Source organism: Lepisosteus platostomus, chromosome 4, assembly GCF_059453375.1.
Source record: "Lepisosteus platostomus isolate fLepPlt1 chromosome 4, fLepPlt1.hap1, whole genome shotgun sequence".
NCBI lineage: Eukaryota > Metazoa > Chordata > Actinopteri > Semionotiformes > Lepisosteidae > Lepisosteus > Lepisosteus platostomus.
In genome coordinates, this window is record NC_142614.1 from 64,540,393 (window position 1) to 64,563,235 (window position 22,843).

The 22,843-nt window shown below is 36.0% G+C and overlaps 1 protein-coding gene across 1 annotated transcript in view; it reads right to left on the reverse strand.

Moving 5' to 3' along the window:
- Window positions 1-1,277: 1,277 nt before the first annotated feature.
- plppr1 (phospholipid phosphatase related 1) overlaps window positions 1,278-22,843 on the reverse strand; it is an 82,173-nt gene continuing 60,607 nt past the window's right edge. Inside the window, exons 4-8 of the mRNA XM_088630242.1 lie at window positions 20,713-20,845; window positions 6,247-6,497; window positions 3,664-3,840; window positions 2,068-2,199; window positions 1,278-1,950 (exon numbers count right to left, since the gene is read on the reverse strand). Coding sequence (XP_088486368.1) covers window positions 1,918-1,950; window positions 2,068-2,199; window positions 3,664-3,840; window positions 6,247-6,497; window positions 20,713-20,845 — 726 coding nt within the window. The 3' untranslated portion in view covers window positions 1,278-1,917. The remainder of the gene's footprint in view (window positions 1,951-2,067; window positions 2,200-3,663; window positions 3,841-6,246; window positions 6,498-20,712; window positions 20,846-22,843) is intronic.

Here is a 22,843-nt window from a genome sequence, read left to right on the forward strand (position 1 = left end):
GGAACAGGTGAGTGCTGGGAATCAGGTTCTGGGACATGTGGTCTCCTCCCTGCTCTGATATGCAACAGAATCCATTACAGAAGTACAGTATGGAGCATTTAACAGTGTAGCAGAAGAAGAACACGGGGGCCTTGTGGAGAGCAAAACAAAAACTCCCAGTGGAAAAAAATACATCTCTGAGGATCCTTGCCAATGGTTGCCTCCCCCTCTTGGCACCTGGGTATATTACAGATAATGGACAGCAAATTGTGCTTGTTTGAGCTAGTAGAATTGGATGCAGTGTGTGAGAAGCACAAGCTGGTGACAAAACACAAGGTGACAGAAGCTAGAAGCTAGAAGCTAGAAGCAGCAGGACTGCTAATGTGGATTGTAACTCTATAGTGGGCAGCAGAAGACACTGGGCAACCTGTATAGATGTTTGATGCAGAGGCAAGAAGAGACCTACTGATTACCAGGAAGCTGTGCAAGTTAGGCTGAAATTGGAACCCTGTGGAGGGCAGCAGAAGGTGCTAATTACCAGAAAAAAAGCTGCTGTGTTCTGGAAGAGCAGCCTGATGCAGAACATGGAAGAGAGCTGCTGCTTGCTGAATTTAGCTAGACAACAAGCATGAATTTCAAGATGGATCCTCGAAACAGGGAATGAATATCAGCTACGCGTACGGCTACAGCTTTGGCAGGGTGAAGAGTTGAAGACAGCTATCGATCAGCTGGACGCTAGCCAAAAAGGAAGGCTCCCTGGAGGAGGAAACCTAGCACTGTAGCTGCCTAGATCCAAGTGCTAGAGATAACGTGGGCTGAGCAAGAAAGCCCGGATCTGATGCATACAGATACAGTGCACTCTCACCCGTGAGAGTCAGTGACAGGGAGCTCCTGTGTTGGACAGCAAAAAGGACTTGGAATAGGGAGAGAAAAAACAACATACTGTATAGGCTGGGGTCATGGGTGCAGTGGGTTGGAAGTTCAACCATAAATGGAGAGAGAAGGGGGAAAGGAGTAAAATGGAGAAGGTGATAATAGGAAGAGAGAGAAGGAAGGAGGGAAAACTGCCATGGCCATGAGTCAGCAGCCACAGTTAATACACTAACGCTTTACAATTAAGTGGCTATTCAGCCTTTATTAATAGGGATTGGCGCAAATTATATAAATTGCATACATCGTAAGTTAAAGTTCACTTTAAAGTGTTCCCATTAATGCACGTTACTATCTAAATTAATGGTAAGCTCATTACTCTCGTTTCAATTTGTAAGGTCCTGCAAAAAATCCACACAATTTGAGACTGAGCTACAGATTGCATTTATTTTTGTGGACAAATAAAAATTAGGAAAAAATATACAGCATTTCAGAGGAAATTCTAACTTTTAAGAAAACAATATACAAATATGTTATTCTGCTATTCAAACAGTTTTTACTTCCATGCTGAAGTTTAAAAAATCAAGAAGAAAAACAAAGAACAATAATGTGTCACAAAGTATTTTTGTTCTCTTAAACAAAATATATGAATACCAAAAACATTCCTGAAAATCTTGCAGGCAAATGTAGCCAAAAAAATCAATTTTATACAGAGATAACAAAAGGATACAAAAGGTGACTTTTGCCAAAGATTTACAGAAAACAGAAAAAAGGATTTTCTTGTACAAATACCACGTAACAACATCAATATTTCAATAAACTTATATATTTACTTTATAATGTAAAACATGACAAGGAATGCATAAACCTGACATAATTGTTCAAAGCAGACAAAATCAGGGTAAGCTACAGCACTCTCTTATACAAAATGTACAAAAAACATCTGCTTCTAACTAGGAACAACATAATACTGTTCTTTATTTCTTTTACATTTTGACACAGTACAAAACATTTGTGTGCCTAGAAGTGTTGAGGTGAAGAAAAAGTAACCTTATGCTCCCCTCTCAGTCATGTAACCTCTGTCATAGATGCTGAGTGATTCTATAAAAAAAAGGTAGAAAATTTAAGCATATTTGACACATACAGTACACATTCTACTGCTAAGAAGTCTATAGTTGAGCACGCTAAGGAATGGGTGAAAATATACCATTTTCATACCTGGGCACTCAGTGTTTCCAGGGGACTCTCAACCCGAGGAAATGTCATCAGAGGGAGGCCACGGTAATCCTCTGTTTTCTGCTTTCTAGGTGTTGCATGTAGTCCTTTGAAGTTGTGGACAACACAGATCCCCTGCAAGGAATCATCCTAATCTTTACTTTCAACATATAGCACACATTCAAGGTACTATCACGATTTAAAAAAAAAAATAGTCATATGATACTGTAACGCAACGGGGTTCAGGTGGGCGCCCTTGCCGCATTAGGTCGGACCGTCGGGGGCTCGAACCCGGGACTCCCGCGTCACTCAACAGGGACCCAGCTTGTTGAGCTAAAGAGAGATCTCTCTACAGCCCAGTGGCTGTAGTCCTGCTATTACAGGGAAGGGCGGTGACGTCACCACTCTGGTAAGCCGGCTCTTACATACCACTGACGGCCGTAAGCGTTACAATACTATTAAAAACAGAGAAAATAAACGATCTCCTAGAAAAAAAAAACATTGTTTTTTATTACTCAATCACTCAGATAATCCTGGAGATTCTGAGAGAACACAAGTATAACAGGAAACAAAGATGGATAATGATGGCACATCAGCAGCCTGAGTTGCATTGCTACGGTATATCAAGATACATCAAAGATCAAATGAGCAGAGCAACTATATTTGATAGCAATCTAAATGTGTGCAATGATGAAAAAGATGTTTTCACGCAAGTAAATCTTCCTGAACATCTTTCTGTTCCTACTGTCAGAAATTTTTCTTTTGTAATACAAAACATACAAACTGAAAAAAGGAGATACAGGCCTCTGATTTATACTAATTGCTTTAAAAAATGAGATGATTCTTCTTCATCATCATCTTTCCATTATCAGAAAGCTGCTTATTCCTGTTAAGGGTCATTGCAAGCAGTGGCCTATACCAGAAGCTTGGAGTGCAAAGGTAAGACTACACCCTAGATGGGATGTCATTCCATTGCAGGCTAAATAAATAGGAGCAATTTATAAATAGGAGACCAATTAACCATACTAACAGGAAAAAGATGCAATCTCAAAAAAGAAGGCTTCCCAGTCAAGAATCAAACAAGATCTAAGAGCTGTGAAGCAGCAGTGCTAACCATAATAACACACACTCCCCTCAAAATCATTCCTTTGCACAAGTCTAACTTCTAGAAAATTGTATAATATAGGAGGTCAAACCCTAATCTCCTCCAGTTCCTTCTGCCTACGTTTCTTACTCGCTTGCACATTTAGTTTTTATATCCTTCTTTTCACCCTGGCATCCACTGCCTTGTTCATCATTAAATATGAGGGTTCCAACAGTCCCAACCTTACAGATAGGTTGTTGTTCTTCTCAGCTTTGTGCATTTCCCCAATCAAGCTCACTGTTCGAATTAGGCTTTGTCTACATCTTAATTAGGCTTTGACCAAATACTGTAATTTTAATGTATAAATATTAAACATAATTATTATAAAATGTAAATACCACTGTTATTGATGAAAAACACATGAAAAGGTTCTGGCAAAGAGAAATAAATAAAAATGGTGAGAGAAAATAAATGAAATAAATGAATGTAGTATTGTTAAGATATATGTTCCTTACCAAGAATAAAGCCACAGAACATCCTAAAAGAAATCCTGCAATAACATCTGAGCAGTGATTTCGATATTCAGACACTCTATTGAGCCCAGTAAGGAATGCAGTACAGAGGGTTCCAAGGCAGAGCACTGGCTTGGCTAGCCTGCTGCTTTTAGTTTTTATAGTGCTTGTAACGTACATCTGGAAAAACAAGAGAACACAGAAAAGTGATTCAATGACAAATGGCACCTTTGTCCAAGTCCAAGTCCAAGAAAGCAAAGTAATTAAAATAATTAGAGAAAGATCTGTAAAATTAAGCAGAAATCAATGTATTACAGAAGGAAGGAGGTAATTGTTTAACAATAAAAAGTCATTGCTTCAAAAACTACATTCAAGTATTATTAAAATCTTTCAGAAAATTACATAACTACACTACTAGATAAATAAAAATATTAGATAAATAAAAATAGTGTTGATGCTATTTTTCTTTTATGTTTTTTATGATATTTTTCTTTAAGTGGTTAAAATTCCTTTAAATCCATACAGTTTTATATTTTCATTTAAGATTCCTAACAAATCAGCTGATAAGTAAATGCTAGAGGAGTGGTTATATATCTTTAAGTAAATGTACAATAAACATAAATAAAACTATTATTGAAATGTTGTCAGGTTCTAGTAGCACCATTAGGGAACTGTAGAACCGAGAAAACTTTTGATTATACAGGAAATCACCGTAAACATGACTCTCTAGGTTGTAGTATGGGTGCACTGGGCATAGTTTAAAAACACAGCAACAAGAATAAAGCTAAGTAAAAACAAAGCCTTAAACACAGACACAAAAATAACTTATTTAGCCTGGAACAAAGTGGACAGTACTGAGATTTGTTTCATAAATTAAAAAATCTGGACATCTTCAACATCTTTGAAAAAACCCATGAGGCACTTACTCAGACTTGTGGCTGCTTAGAAAAAAAATCCTAAAATTGTCAAAGGTGATCCTTCAAGAAACATACTAAGAACTAAACAAGACATATTAAAGAATGGCTACCCCTCTCATGTTGTTCTCACATTCTCAAAATCAAGAAGACAAGTGTTTGAACATGGTTTGACTCATTTATAGCTTGAACATTTTTGCCTGTGGCACTGACGGTTTTGTGCCAAGTTCTACTTCTGTCTTCCTTTCAGGCTATGGCTAATTAATTTATAGTGAATGTAGCTGCAAAAGTAATTAAGTAGCATTTAAAAAAAATGTATATACTTTTTGTATATATTTTTTTTTAATTGTGATACGGGCTATGGCAAAAGTTTAATGCATACCATAAACCTTTCATAAACTTTTTTTTCCAGTGGAACTTCATATTATAACACATTATAACAGTTTAAAGCTTGTTTTAATTAAAAACTGAAATTTATTTTATCATGGAAAAAGCAACACAATTTTTCAAAGGATCAAATCATTCCTGTTCATTTTTTTTTCATTTTGTGCTTTCAGAACTTAAAGAACTTTCAGAACTTTTAAAATAACTTTCAACGTTCAGCCTGACTGAATTGGGAAGCTCATATTGCATAGCAGAGGAAGTCATTTTGGTAGCATGAGAATTCACCTTTCATTCAAGTTATTTAGATTCATTCAAGTAGAAGTAAGGGAGTAAAGACTAAAAACGGAGCATTTATTCTTATAATAAATAACAGAACTCTCACATTCCATTATTGCACAATAGAGTTGTCTATTGCACTTAATTGCACTCAAAATCCCCTCTGACACAGAGATAGAAATGTTTGTTGAAGAAAAATCATTTTAATAATAAATAATAATAATAATTGCTTACACTTATATAGCGCTTTTCTGGACACTCCACTCAAAGCGCTTTACAGGTAATGGGGACTCCCCTCCACCACCACCAATCTGCAGCATCCACCTGGATGATGCGACAGCAGCCATAGTGCGGCAGAACACTCACCACACATCAGCTATTTAGTGGGGAGGAGAACAGAGTAAGCCAATTTATAGATGGGGATTATTAGGTGGCTGTGATTGGTAAGGACCAATCGGAAATTTGGCCAGGACGCTGGGGTTACACCCCTACTCTTTTTGCGAAAAACCCTGGGATTTTTAATGACCAGACAGTCAGGACCTCAGTTTTATGTCTCATCCACTAACACCTCTTCCAGCAGCAAGCTCACACCTGCTTAGCTTCAGTGGGTTGCCACTTGTGAGTTGCAGGTTGATATGACTGCTGGCGTTTAGTTCCTACCACTTGTTTTAACCAACTACCATTTATTCAGACAAGACTAATATTAAAGGGCAAAAGAACCCAAAGACTTTGCCCCTCCTTGTGTGATCCTATTCTTTTTCATCTTGAAATAACTGCTGGACATTTCTGATAATTGATTTGGCTTTCATGTGCCACTTAAAAGTTTCCATAGCTTTTCAGATATGTAAAACCCAAACAGCTGAGTTTGAAGTTGCCATTGGAAATAAACCCTTTGTGCTGAGCTTCACTGAAATCATTAATTCATAACAAAGTCATTACTATACCAGTGCCAGCTGTTACTGAGAATACATTTGTATACAAATTAGCTGCAACAAGAAGACATTGGACTCACTGTCACATATACAGCAGAGTAAACACTTAAAGCTGCATCCTTTGATGGAAAAGATCTTCTGGCCCTTTCAACCACCATCTGGTCTCCTGTACAGATGTTTCCATTTGTGATGAATTGGTGGTTGAAGCGGCAATCTGTTCCAGTATAATTTGGCTTGCAAACAGTTAAAAAGTACGGTGTCAAATTCCCTGTTACAACCTGGCCAGCATTTACAAAGATATCAGTAGCAAACAATCCAAATGCGAATACACCTGCAAGGAAATAAGAAACATGTCAAAACCAAGAAAGCTACAGCTATGGAAATTATTGATCTAATCCAGTTTTTTAAAAAACAACATTTTAAAGGACTGTAATTTAACACAAAAAAGGTTACAAAAGAAAGAAAGCTTTTCAAACCATTGTGCTTATTTGGCTGTTTTGGTTGTACTGTACCTCATTATTCCAAGGATCATGGATCAATGAGGGCTTCTTAACAGAGGAAGGTCATCAAATCTGTGTCATTGACTAGTAGATCTCAGCACAAACACTATTAGTACCAGAAATGGCCCTAGACTACAGTGCAAATGGTCAATGGAAATAATCTCTAGTCACTACACTGGAATGCCAATCTCAAATGAAGGAAGTACTGTACAACCAAAAGAAAACTGCCACAGTCTTCTGTATCATGAAAATGCCGAATCTTTAAAGAGACTCACATCTTAATATCGGACTGAATACAGTACCACCAGCACTACAGTACATGTAGATACTCCTGACAGAATTTTGTGAATTAGAAAATAAATTGTTGTGTCACATTAGGATTACAATTTACAATTCTAGGCAATAACAAAACACTTCTATTCCTTAACTGACATGACTGTTGTTGTTGAAAACATGCACTGTCATTATCCACACTTTTTAGTAAGTACTATAAGTGTGCTTGGCTAAAAGGACCCTGATTTTTTAAATACAAATCATACAAATACAAATCATCAACAGTTGTGGTTTCATGTCCTCTGTATAGTGAGGAACCAAGTGCCTTTACAAAGGAGAAACTGAGGAAGTACAGGCAGATTCCTCCAATCCACCTCCTTTAGAGCCATTTGTCTTTAACACATCACTGACTACACAGCCCTGTATTAGAGATTGAGCACCAGTTGGAGAAGAAGCACTGCCTCACTGACAGTAACACAAACCCGCAAGTGCCCAGGAAACTGCAGGACTCACCAGGTCTCTTGAGAGCCCTGGCCACCCTTAGGAGAATCATGGTTTCAGTTAGTTAGTGATTTAAACCAGGCTCCAACCTGTGTTCTGCCTGTTTTTGGGTGGCACCCTTTAATGGTTGAGTTATGTGGGAGAACCCAAAAAAGCACTGTCTGCAAGCATTGCTGACATGTTTTGAAAGACTACACGAAGCAGGAGAGTGAACTGTGATTGGTCATTTTGTCTATCATACATGCATCTATTATTTAACCATTTCATCCAATAAAAGGGGTGCTCATTCTGGTATACTATGGCCCAGCATGCCACATTCAGCCCTATAATTTATACTATCACATTATTTTCACTATAAAATACAATCTTCATGAAAAATAATAATGTATAATGGAAAATGAATGTAATTACTATAATGAAAATGTACTGCAAATATAAAAATTCATATTTTATAAACAGTTTTGGCAAAGGATACGTCTCCATAACCAACCTTCAAATTAATCATGGAGTAAAACGGGTAAAATGGACAGTGAACATGAGCCAATGAGAAAAATGAATTAGTCACGTGTATTCAGTAAGTGGGCACATTTTGAAAGATCAGTAATTGCTCTAAACTGAGGCAATTAATGAAAGATTGTGGTCTTGCTTGTTTATTATTATTTCTTATTTCTTACTGATTTAGTCTGATTTAGACACCTTGTCTGTCTCTGCCTGCCAATGGGATGGAAAAGCAGAATTCTAGTAAATGCAGCTAGAAAAGCAGCTTTTCTTTTCATAGTTCAGGTGAGTAGCTGTGTCAGCATGCGTAGGCTGAAGAAGGCTCCACAGCCGAAACATTGTTTTCTTTCTTCTCTTTTCGGCATGGAATAAACCTATTGTTCCTTTTTCATTTCATATATGTTATGACACAGTTTGCTCAGCCTGACAGCCACATCTAAAGGCAGCCACGCAATCCAACTGCAGATGCTTGCCGATTTCCGTAAAACTGTTGGAGATTTCCAAGGAGAGAGAGAAAAAAATTGAGAGAAAAAGTACTGAAAAAGCCAGGAGGCAGAGATGAACGGGCAAGTTTCAGGCAGAACAGGGTCAAGGCAAGTTCAGGTAACAGGAGTTTGTGGTTGGAAGTCAGGAACAGGGTTTATTCTAGGTATTGTATGTAAAAACCGAGACATGCGAGGACAGATCAAAGCGTAGTAGTCTCTGGGAGCTCAAATGACAGAGTGTCTTCCCCGTGGCAGTTTAGGTGTTTTAAAGACAGTCGGGTTGATCAGATAAGGAGCTGGCTTGGTAGAAGGAGGGGTGAGCCGAGCGTGTAATAACTGTAGCCCTGTGAGGAATGCGTTCGTTCAGGGGAGAACTGAACCCCCATGGCTACCGTGGATTGTGAAACGCTGCCTGTCACAATATATTTATAAAAATAGTCACTCTTAGAATAAAGAGATCCATGTGACATTGAATTAGAAATAAGTTCAAATGTAAAAAATATTAGACACTTACCCATATGCACAATTACAAACATGGTTGTATCAAAGTATACTAAATAAACACAACAACACTTTTTGTTGTTAGTAACAGAAAGAAAAGGGAATGCAGTAAACTTATAAAGCCAGAACTTAAATACATACAGTACATATTTCTATATAATTTCAAAAGAAAACACTTGAAGTTTAATATCATAATATACAGTAAGTATCTAAATTAGAATTTTCTGTCAATGTTTATAACAGAATTATGAATACAGAATCAGTTACAGGGCAGCAGGGTAACAAAGGTCCAGTCAGGCAATATTACCCTCTAGGTTTACAGGTCAGCTGTTTGCAGCTCTTATGGATAGTAACAGAGGCCATGCTCATATGGACCCATAATTTGAATTTTGTATGATGACAGTTAACAACAAAGTTGACAACAAACACTACAGCAAACTGAAACTAACTGCATAGTACTGTTACTCCTAAAGTGCATTACCACTTGGCATCATAATTTAATGCATATATTAGAAATTAAACCTTGTAAAGTCTAGATCACTTACAAAGAGGTATTCAGTGCAATACCTTAAATGTGTTTTGCATTTCTTTTTTAATTGAATAAACACATTTTGCTTAGTCACTGCACATATTTGAGAACTTGCAAACTCCCAGCTTTCAGCTGATTTATATTTTGTCCATTCATTTGATGATTATAACGATTTAACCGGAATAAGTCCAGAGTCAGCTATACAAGATTTGTGTAAATGGGACTTAGTTAATGAATATATTCTCTTTTGTTTTGTAACAATAATTTTTGGATTTCTTTTACTTTTAGGCCTGAATCTAATTCTGAATATATACAGTGCCTTGCGAAAGTATTCGGCCCCCTTGAACTTTTCAACCTTTTGCCACATTTCAGGCTTCAAACATAAAGATATAAATTTTTTATTTTATGTGAAGAATCACCAACAAGTGGGACACAATTGTGAAGTGGAACGAAATCTATTGGATTTTTGAAACTTTTTTAACTAATAAAAAAATGAAAAGTGGGGCGTGCAAAATTATTCGGCCCCCTTGCGTTAATACTTTGTAGAGCCACCTTTTGCTGCGATTACAGCTGCAAGTCGCTTGGGGTATGTCTCTATCAGTTTTGCACATCGAGAGACTGAAATTCTTGCCCATTCTTCCTTGCAAAACAGCTCGAGCTCAGTGAGGTTGGATGGAGAGTGTTTGTGAACAGCAGTTTTCAGCTCTTTCCACAGATTCTCGATTGGATTCAGGTCTGGACTTTGACTTGGCCATTCAAACACCTGGATACGTTTATTTGTGAACCATTCCTTTGTAGATTTTGCTGTATGTTTGGGATCATTGTCTTGTTGGAAGATAAATCTCCGTCCCAGTTTCAGGTCTTTTGCAGACTCCAACAGGTTTTCATCCAGAATGGTCCAGTATTTGGCTGCATCCATCTTCCCCTCAATTTTAACCATCTTCCCTGTCCCTGCTGAAGAAAAGCAGGCCCAAACCATGATGCTGCCACCACCATGTTTGACAGTGGGGATGGTGTGTTGAGGGTGATGAGCTGTGTTGCTTTTACGCCAAACATATCGTTTTGCATTGTGGCCAAAAAGTTCGATTTTGGTTTCATCTGACCAGAGCACCTTCTTCCACATGTTTGGGGTGTCTCCCAGGTGGCTTGTGGCAAACTTTAGACGAGACTTTTTATGGATATCTTTGAGAAATGGCTTTCTTCTTGCCACTCTTCCATAAAGGCCAGATTTGTGCAGTGTAAGACTGATTGTTGTCCTATGGACAGACTCTCCCACCTCAGCTGTAGTTCTCTGCAGTTCATCCAGAGTGATCATGGGCCTCTTGGCTGCATCTCTGATCAGTCTTCTCCTTGTCTGAGCTGAAAGTTTAGAGGGACGGCCAGGTCTTGGTAGATTTGCAGTGGTCTGATACTCCTTCCATTTCAAGATGATCGCTTGCACAGTGCTCCTTGGGATGTTTGAAGCTTGGGAAATCTTTTTGTATCCAAATCCGGCTTTAAACTTCTCCACAACAGTATTACGGACCTGCCTGGTGTGTTCCTTGGTCTTCATGATGCTCTCTGCGCTTTCAACAGAACCTTGAGACTATCACAGAGCAGGTCCATTTATACAGAGACTTGATTACACACAGGTGGATTCTATTTATCACCATCAGTCATTTAGGACAACATTGGATCATTCAGAGATCCTCGCTGAACTTCTGGAGTGAGTTTGCTGCACTGAAAGTAAAGGGGCCGAATAATTTTGCACGCCCCACTTTTCATTTTTTTATTAGTTAAAAAAGTTTCAAAAATCCAATAGATTTCGTTCCACTTCACAATTGTGTCCCACTTGTTGGTGATTCTTCACATAAAATAAAAAAATTATATCTTTATGTTTGAAGCCTGAAATGTGGCAAAAGGTTGAAAAGTTCAAGGGGGCCGAATACTTTCGCAAGGCACTGTACATACAGTATGTCCGTGTACTTTGTGTTGTACTCAAAGACTTGCTAAACAGGGTCAGATTATTTACGTCTGAATGAGTACTGATTAATTGAGCTAGTCTGGTGTAGGGAGGGCATTTTTATGGATATTTTAGTCCTAGATAGTTTTAATGATACACATGTAAAAGTGCCTCAGGAGAAACAGCAAGGAAGTTAACTTGAATTGAAATAGACCTAAGGAGTTTATTCATGCATGTGACATTGCATTTGATATTTAATTTAATGTGCCTGACATCTGTTTAAAATGTAGTGAAAATCACTACTTAAAATGAATATTTATGCATACAGTGCCTTGCAAAATGTAGTTTTCTAAAGTTACAAAACCACTGAACATTGGTGGAAGCACTTTTGGCAGCCATTACAGACAAGTATTTTGGGTGTGTCTCTACCACATTTGCAAACTTACTTGATGTGATCTTTTGTCTCATTTTTCTTGAAAGATTTCTCACGTTGCTTGGAGAATGCTTATGTGTAGTAATTTTCAAGTCTTTCCACAAATTCTCAATAGGATTTAAAACTTTGACTAAGCCACTTAAATAAGTTTACTTTTTTATTCTTAAGATATTTCAGTGTAGCTTTACCTATGTGTTTTTGATCACTCTCCTGCTGATATAAAACTTTATGTACTAGTTAAAGGTCTGAAGGGTTTCTGCAGGTTTTCCTCTAAGATTTGACAGTACTCTTCTCTGATTGCATTCCCATCAGTCTTAACAAACTTCCCAGTCCCTGACGATGAGAAGCAGAGCTCTAACTGAATGCTGCCACCACCACGCTTGAAGTAATGATGGTGTTGGGTTGACTGACCATTTATCTTCAGTTTTATTTAAATGGTTTATTGCAAACTCCATGATGACATTTAGATGGATTTTCCACTCCAGTTCTTCCTTGTCAAGCTGCTCAGGCTTTTTCTTCAAGGAAACAACTCTTTCACCACAACAACGCCACAATAATTACAACAAAATATTTTTTATTTATAATCAAGGCATTTCTCAGAAATTTCATGCATCTTTTCTTTCAGAGATTTTCATCCATAGTGCTTCAATTTGAAACACTTTAGAAGTTTAAATATTTTGTTGCACTTGTTCTCCCTACCACCTACTTGCTGAGTGCATGTGTGCTGTCCCTCAAATCAGGACATTCTGATGGCTTTTTAAACCCAGTTCATTCCACACAATACATTGTAGATATCTGATTAATTTAAATAAAAAAGCATATTATTTTCAGTTTAATATTTGATTCAGTACCTTCTCAATACAAATGGTGATACACAATCGTTTCACACAGCAGTGTGACATTCTTCTGTGAGTTGGACAGCCTAAGATAAGTCTTAACTAAGTCTTTTTTGCTCTATTTTTTACTTTAAAAATGTTTGGTTAGATAGCATATAGTCTTAATAAGTAACTTAAAATATGTAAGACAATTTATGCCATGAATAAATAAAAAAATGTGTTTAAATGAATGTGAATTATTTAAAATAATGCATAAAATAAATAATTATGAGTCCCAAGAGGCGTTACACAGCAGGATTACTCAGTTAGATGGAAACTTCAGACCGCTTATTCTAATGTCCCATTGGCCAGCATTGACGAAGCTGTCAGCAGTCGTGTAACTGGGATTTAATATATGGGGTGGCAGGGACAAAAGTATAAAACAGCAATCCCAGGGTTGTTACAGGTCCAAAAAAAAATTCAGTGAAAGGCTTTGGCATATCGTATATCGACACATACAGTACTGTACACCTTTCAGTGGTCACAAAATGTTTCACTGTTGAAAATGAGGGTAACCAACTAAATACAGCAAACACATTTCTCAGAGATACACCACCTTCTTTTGGTTTTGAGATAACTAACATGATAAAATGCATTTATAGGTACACTATGCTAAGCCGCGTGCATTACATTTTTAAATTGAAAATATCGATATTACAATTGTTAGGAACAGTAGCAAATATATTTGTATGTAAAATATTTGGACGTCTCATCACAACACCAATGGTTTCTGCTACTTACTAGGATGGGCAAATTGTCCTGCTGTAAACACATTAAATGTTAAATGTAGTAAATATTAAATATTTAGTATGTTAAATATTAAATGTCCTATGTAGGTGAAACTCAATCTACTGCAGGTAAGTTTTTTTGCTGTTTTTTTCATCAGGGCACCAGAATGCTGTTATACAGAGCTAACAGTCTTGATATGTTTAAAGCATGTTTACATTGCAACAATTGCTACAGTGAAAAGTAGAGATCGCAAACTTTGGCCTAGGACAAACCTCCATAGTTTACATTACTTTAGATTATAATTATAAAAATATATCATACATATTGGCTTCAGTGATTAGAATTTAAAAGCAAATATGCATGTAAAACCTCAATTGTAATTTCTGTAAGGGTGTGTTTAAATTCCCTTGCTCTCCAAGCATCCAGGAGATTGTTAGTTTGACCAGTAGAACTAGTTTTAACACCCCTTATTGACAGGATTCACACCTTTGCTACCATTACATTATGTTATACATTTATTATTATTTTAATATTTAACATACTTTTGTACATAAAATAGTAAAAATCTCAGTGTAGCATACATATTATTAATTATATTTTATTATTTATTATTCTTTATCACAGAAAAAGTTATTTGTTAAAATTACATCTAATGCATTAGTCAGGAATAGAACCCAGACCCTCTACATGCCAGGCAGGAATTCCACCTCTGAACCACCAAAATGTCACTCTACTGGGATGACTAAATTAAAAATTATAAGCATTGCTTTTTCCATTTTCTACAAGAGTTTCAATAACGTTACAAGTGTTTCACTTTCCATTACAAAATTAATAATAGAGGTGTTCATGGAAAAAGTAAAAAACCTTATATTTTTTATAAAGCATATACAGTACAGGTTATAGAGCTACAACGAACATTTCAAAACTTTTCCAAAATAAGTACAGCAAGTGACTGAATTAAAGAATTAAATGAGAAAATGTTTATGAAGAAGATGGAATACTTTTGTCAGCCAACTACCACTACGCGCTATTCAAATATATTATATTTATATTAAAAAATAAAATAACAATGTTAATGACGTTCAAAAACAATATAACACTTCAGCTATTTTTAATTTCTGCTACCTAAATTTCCCTTTCCTTACATAATTCCATATATTCCATATTAAGTGGATTTGAAGATGTAGTACAACAAATTAAAATTAAGCTAATATTTCACTAACCTGTAACAAAGCATAAGTGCCACCTATTAATCTTCGTTAACCATTGAAAAGCTAAATTCAACAAGCTGAATCAATCACGGAACAGTGCAACCAGTCTGCTGTAGACTAGAGTTGTGATGCACATTCTGAATGGCTGCATCTGTATTGGAACTCGCTGAGAAGAGTGTTCATGGAGAACATCGAGTAAGGAGTTACAGAAATGAGACCTTGATGTTATAAATCAAGCACACAGCATAGGACATTGATAGATACTGCCTAATGCAGGCAATACTTCAAAGGTGGAAAAAAGAAGTTAAAATCAAATTTTTCAGGTTGTTGACTTCTTGTTTGAAATTTACTACCTGATTGAGATAAATTACAGAGATAGGTAGATTTATAGTGAAATCATCTTAACTGTTTTTAATGTACACAGAGACCATTTAACTAACTGTGTGGCACATTAAGGTAATTTTGTGCATCTAAATTAAGGCTTGCCACAGCAATGGTTTTGAATACTTAAATTATGACTTTTCCATTTCTCTTCCATATTAATTATTTAATTTGCAGAGTAAGATGTGAATACCAGTGATATTAATTGATGCTTAAATGTGCCATGACTGCAAATTTTCAAGCAATGAAATGCAAAACCCTTGTACGTCTCAATAATTTTGCAAAGTACTCTAAATAAGCTGTTTTGAACTGGATTTTAATCATTTGATAGTCTTCCCAAACTACATTTGGAAGTAATATTTAACCATTTATTAAGTGTTTATAAGCATTTTCTGAAGAATTGTAGTTTACTTTGTGAATCCTGCTTCTTTTTTTTTTGTTTTGCAAGTACTACAAGAATATTAAGACATGGTTAGGAAAGGTTATAGAGTTAGTGTAGCAGTAATGAAGATCTGCATGGCAAACTACCTTTTTTTCTCTCTCCGACATGAAATCACAGCTACTCTTAACAAAACAATAATCCCTCTAAGCTACAGATGCAGCCATTCAAAATGCGCGGTAAAAACCCGCGGTACGGTAACCTACCCACAAGCCACCGCGGGGCACCGGAGGGTACCGCAGGGCAAGTGATTGGCTGGCCAAAATGACCGACAGGGGCACTCGTGGTGCATTGGTTGGTAGTGCAAAGATTTAATCATTTAATGTCTTTACTGTGCACATTTTAATCCGCTTAGTTTTGAATATTTATATGGATTTTACCACTAAAGGGAAATTTTAATAGCTGAGCATAAAAAGAAGAGGAGCATAACGCATCTGAAGGTCATAAACGATATTAATTTAGGAACATAAACATTACTGTATGTATGTAAACTGTACTGTGTATGGCTGGTCTTGGTAGTTTAAAGAAAAAATACACACCAGTCTTCCATTTCTCCCTAAACATTTTAAGCATGAAAGTTTTATGAAACGGTACCCAAATATGCGATTGCTGTATAGAATGAATTTTAATTTTAAAAAATTATTTAACACGAACATTAAGCTGTTTACATCTTCCGCCTGAGAACAGTCACCCGTTGCTACCCAACGCAGAATGGTGATTGGCTGACACCATCTGACACCCCTCTGATTGGAGAAAAAAGACGTGCTGGTTTGCTATACCAGGAAGAGGATTTCTTTCTATTCAAAACGTGTATTTTAAAAGTTTAAGAAGTAAAAACCTTACAGCGTACACAGATTTCTAAACTGATCAGGATCATTATCTTTGTCTTATGCATAATAATGTTCACCGCTCTGTCCAGCAAATTCATAATAAACTTTATTTTATATAGCTTTTTAAACGAATAAGTAATTAGATTGCTCATAAACCTAATCACTTGCTTTTTCTTTTTATTTAGGCTCAGATTTCAACTATAGATCATATTATTAATAACCATAATAACAACCAACCAACAAAAACAACCATATAAACATAATACCAACCAAAAACATAGATAACAACCACAATACAAAATCAAATAATCAAACCATTTTACACTCGCAAAGTCCTCCAATTATCATAATCCCGCCCCTTATGCAAAACCAAACCTTCCTCCCATCCCAGTTTATCCTGTTTATCATAAACAAAATCCACCTCAATTTTGAACATAAAGCATTACACAAAATCAATACCTCAACACTCCATACTCAATAACGATAATTCACAAACAGCCAGAACATGTAACTACACATTCCCAAACATACCTAATTTCCATAGCCCTGCCCCTTATGCAAAACCAACATCCCTCCCCTGTTCTCTCTCTCCCCTGGCGGTTGTAATTGTTTTTATTTTCAAATAAATTTTAGCAAAGTCATGTATTTAAAAAATCTTAAGATTTTTATATTTATGTCTTTATTTAGTGGTTTCATTAGTGACAAAGGCTAAACTTTCTTGGAAAAATGTCTTTTATGTAAACCATGTTTGCTATTAATTCATTCAGGGCTAAAATATGTTCATTGTCTTCTAATGAAAGAAGGGTTCCTTTCGCCGTAGTCGGGAGCCTAGCCTTTAACTAGTAAGTACTGTATTTACTGGGTTTTTGAGGGGGGGGGGGTGTCTTTCGCTGGAAATCTCGCCTCCTACTTTGAAAATACCCGTGAAACCGGTTCAATTCATCACAGCCAGCACTCCTGCAGAGAGTTGGGTTGTACTTGCAGTGTATACAGTACACGGGTTATGCTCTTCGTTAATGTCTGTGAAGTTTTATTTAATCTCTGAGCCATACTGATTCTTCTGGAAGCCAGTTTCCGCCAGGGAGTAAAAAAAAAAACACACTATGGTATTCTCTCCAATGCAGTGCAGTTAAAAACATACCTCTGATGCTGCTCCTAAATGAATATCGTTTATGACCATCAGAAGCTTTATGCTCCTTTTCTTTTTTCCAGTGGATTGAACAGGGAGAGGCATTTCATGATGTACTTTTCACTGATGAAACAACAGTGGCTCTGGAACAGTTTTCAACCAAGTCGTTTTATAAAAAGGGGAGATATGTACACGTTACTGAAGCTAAAAGTTTAGCCTTTGTCACTAATGTAAACACTAAATAAAGACATATAGAAATCCCTACGTTACAGACTGTATATGGCTGGTATTGGTAGTTTATAGAAAAAATACCCACCAGTATTCCACTTTCTCCCTAAACATTTTAAGCATCAGAGTCTTACATGTGGTTATTTCGAAAACGTTTGTACGTGCTCCTTCTTACCATGTTACTGTTTACTGTTACTGACCATATTAAGTTTAAGTGCCTGTGGGCACTTTTCCTGTCCGTGGGGGGTGGACCGTCTTTCGTTAGAAGGTTAGTCTGTTCTACTCTGAGAATGTAGAGGGGGTGGAAAGTGCCCGCGGTCATTTAATTAGTATTAAAATCTTAGTTATCTTTCTAGTCCACAGGTTTGCATGCATAATTTAATTTTGAAAGCCACTGAGACATCAGGTACTACTGTTGTATTTATGAAAAAGAAACAAAACAAAAAACATACTAACAATTGTGCCATCCTACTCCTTAGTTAATACATTTTATTATTCATAAACAGTTAACATTGTTAGCAAAATATTTTGAATTATATTTAACCCTATTTTTTCTTTAGTTTTGTATTTAACTTATTATATGATAGTCAGACTTAATGTATATTAATGTATATTTGAACAATGAAAATATATTTTTACAAGATTTTACATTAAGCACTTAAAATTAATATGGTTAATAATAGTAAACTGTAACATGCTGTAACAAGATCGGTTAAACTGCGAAGAAAATCCTTTCAGAGAAAATGTTTCAGGTGTGAAGAACAAACCTGTTCCCACACACCCTGCCCCCACTACCATTAGAATATACACAAACATTTTAGCGTTTCATTCTGAGCAGAAGACCCTCACACCTGAAGAGTGCTGGCTGTGACGAATTAAACCGGTTTTACAGGTTTCAATCACAGATTGGGACTCAGTAAAGTAACACACAGCGCCACTGGATTTGATAATACTGTACCTAACCAAAATCCGCAATATGGAAACAGAACCTGTGTAATTGTTGATAGATGATGTACTCGTAACATTTTTTCAAGACGAACTACAACATTTAAAAAATGACTTGTATGTACTTGATATCTCTAATCAATCCACGGGTTCCAGCACAAAACGAAACTAAAACGCATACCGTTTCGCGCTTCTTATTAGTTGCTCAAAAGTAATTTGACCGTATGAAATGCATAATATAAACCTAGAAACATATACGTGAGCAGTACTTAAGCACTGTAGTATCGGTGTTAAGACATACCTCTCAAATACTGTAAATCAAGTTAAAAATATCTCAAGACCGATTCTGGTCGTAATGAAACCATGTTTCGTGTATGTTTTCTTTTTCATCTTGAAATAACTCATTTCTAAATACCTTTTTCACTGTTAACAACTTTGCGACAAAATATACACTCTGACAGTTCATCCTGCTACCAACATTAAATAAAACAAATCTTAAGATTTCTATATTTATGTCTTTATTTAGTGGTTTCATTCGAAGCTTACAATGTTTAGGGAGAAATGGAATACTGGTGTGTATTTTTTCTTTAAAGTACCGAGACCAGCCATATACTGTATGTTTATGTTAAGATTTCCCTTCAGTGGTAAAATTAGATATGAATATTCAATACTTAAACGGGCACAGTTAAGACATTAAATATACATATACATATTGTATACAGTACAGTTTGCATACGGTAATATGTTTATGTTACGCGATTAAAAAATAAATAAATAAAACTGAAAGGTCCAGCACCAGCTGGATTCAAACACACAACCTGCCAGTTGGTAGTCACGCACCTAGACCAGTAGGCTACAAGACAGCTCGCATAAGCAGGCAGGCGAAACAGCCCTACACAGCCCTGCCGCAGTACACGGATATAATCATACTGTTATTAAATTCTTGAGATACGCGATTCCATATTATTTTCCCTTTTAATCAAATTCTAAAAGTATGCTTGTTGACTCCGGTATCACGTTAGTTAAAGACTTCGAAGCTTACAATGTTTAGGGAGAAATGGAATACTGGTGTGTATTTTTTTCTTTTCATGATAGGTGTCGCATTTTAAATCATTTTCGTAGTTAGAAATTATGAAACGCCCTGTTAAAAGCAAGGAAGTTTTTATGCCCGTTGAAGTAAAACAAAATGCCTGACAAAGTATGGCTTGGACAGATTCCAAGTGCTTGTACAAATGTGCTAAAGAAATAATACTTTGAGTATACAGCTTGTCCAAAGTCATCCATTATTAATACTATTAGTAATATCTTCAGTAAAGGCTTTGATGCATAAATATTTCTGATAAAGGTAGGTTGTGTACTTTTGTCCAACTGAGCAATCTTGCTTTCATAAAATATACCAACATTTGAATGACTGAAACATGCTGTAATACACAGTTCAAAATTAAAGGCTCGAATGCTGTACATGAGAGGTTAAGCTCCCCCTGGCAGTTTTACAAGGCGACGCCGGATAGTTAGTCACGTGACACACGTGATACCGCGTGATACCCCGGTGGGCGTGTCGCGGTATGCCGCGAAATACCTCACCCATTTTGAATGGCTGCATCTGTATGAGCATAAATAAACAAGAATTTAGGGTTTTTTGTCTCTATTTCTTTTCAATCTGTAAAATGTGTTCTCGGCTTTTGTAAAACTAAAATATTACAATGGGATTCTAGCATCTCCCAAGCTGTATTAACCCACCTACAGCAATCCTCTGAATCAATTCAGAACACGTGAAATGATGCATAGATAGAGTACCTTCTAAATGTATTCAAACACATGATGAAATATGAATAACATCACATTACAGAAAGATTTTCAAACTGGATAACTGGCAGGGATGACACTAACTAAACACCTCCTATCAAGTACTATGAGGTTCTGGCACTTCAGAGGGAGAATTTAGGAACATTCCTTCATATTTATGGAACAGAAGCCAAAGGGTTTGAAGAATATTCTTTCATGTATGAATACCCTAAACGCATAAAGCCATGAACAATAGAATTTGAAAAGTTACCAAAAGACACTGTTTTCCACCCATGTGCTTTTGCAGTATCAGGTTATAAAACATCACTCACCTATGAATCTTATGATTCTACGAATAAGAGGATTCAAGTAACAGCACTCGCCAGTCACAATTGTCTTCTCTTGGGCAATAAGTGTGTCCCTTGTAGATTTTATGAAGTACATTGAAATCTCTCCAGTAAAAATCTGTGAAGAGAAAATGAGAATCAATGGTTAATCTATTATTGTTGTCAAACCCTTTCCTGATTCTACAAACTGAATGTCACTGAATACAAATGAAAGCTAGTACACTTTTCACACTGTTAAGAAAAAAAGGGCTAAAGAAGATTTCCTGAATAAGAATTTAAGAAGCTGACAAATAAAAAACAGGCTTTAAGCCCATCTGTGTATTTTAGTAGTGCATTGGAACTTTTGCACAGCCACAACCATCTAGCTGGAAAGCCTGTTCCACACACCCACTACTCAACACAGCAGTCAATGAAAATTGAAAAAATGAAAACTACTGTACTGTATGTATTTACTCTCCCTATATACTGTATTATATAAATATGTACATTATTAAAAAATTTCACAGTATAGGCTGGCTTTTGGCTTTTTATTCTGAAAGAAACAGATTTCTTTTTTACCCTTCATGGTATTTTTGCCTTGTTTTTAACTACTCTGTATTTCTGTAAAATATGGTTCTATTTCTCTGTCCACTGTGGGAGTCTGGAATAAGCTACCCAAGCCATGCTGTTGAAGCCAATACCTTGGCATCGTTCAGGAAACAGGCAGATGACATCCTTGGATCACTTAACTACAAGCTACCAAACAAGCTAGGCTCGCAGAATGGCCTTATTTGTTAGATTTGTAACCTCTCTCATGTCCCACATCTAGAAATGTGTAAGCAAAGTTATTTTTAAAGGGCAGTCGTAAATACTGTATATTTTACTACAATAAAGCTGTACGCAAATTAAAATGTTCAGTTTTAAATTACCGATAACTACTTTTGTAACAACGACTTAAAACTGAAGAATGTATACTGTTGTTAACTATTCTTTGTCTTGAAAAAAGCTTTAAACAACTAATTTTGTTGCTGTATCAGCTTTGAAGATGAAGAAAAAGAAAGTTTTGGATCTGGCATGCTTTGCTCTGATAGCCATCAGAGCTGCACAATCCATTATGTCAGCCTCTAGAAGCCATGTCTGATGTGTGGGAGGTTTGTAGGACACAATGTAAGTGCTTTTTCAGCCTGAGGTCCATTTCATCAAGTACTGTATGTTTTATTTGTGGTCTTAACCTATTTATTATTCAGGTCAAAGAAAGTGAAAAATATGTGTTGTTACACATTGGGTCTTGTAAAGAAACTATTCTAGGTCACATACACATGACTGAATAAACCACTTATATTTTCTTCTCTTATAGCCCAAGTTTCTTAGATTTCTGATTTAATGTTTTAATGTAAATTTTACATTTTACATTTGGAGGTGGTCTTTGTTTTATGCAGCTTTTATTTAATAATGACTAAGGTTAATGGATATGCCTGATTATCCATCCATATTATATTACAGATGCTTACCTCAGTCTTACAATAAACTACTACACTACTATTCTACTATTTTTTACATTGTTAACAGTTATTTAAAAATTACAGCATTAGACAAAGTCAAAATGGAAAATCACATTTTAAAGTCTTCTATGATATCAAACATTACCCAAACGTTAATGTATGGTCACTCTCTTTCTGATTTGTGACTGTGTGTTAGACAAATAGTAATGTAGTAGTGGACATGCCTTAATGATAAAGAGGGTTAAAGGAAATCACATGTCAGAGAGAGAAAAAAATCTCTTATTCTTATTGGTAGGTAAATGCTTTGGTGTATTTCTGCTTATTTATTTAACCTGAGTGTTTGTCAAAATGCATGCTTACAGCCTTTTGTAGTGGAATGTTTGTATCTGATATTTGGAATTGCACTAGAAATGAGAGATTTCTTATTTCTAAGACCAAGCAATTTTTTGAGAAGCGAAAACCTATTAATTCTTCTAACTTGTTCTATTCACCTAAAAATACACTTTTACTTATAAAATTATACGATTCTCTAAGTACTGTATGTTAATTGGGTGTAATTGTGAATATGTTTGGTGTGAATAATATGTTGATAAACAAAACCAAAGCAATGATTTCCTCTTATGGAAAATAATGCA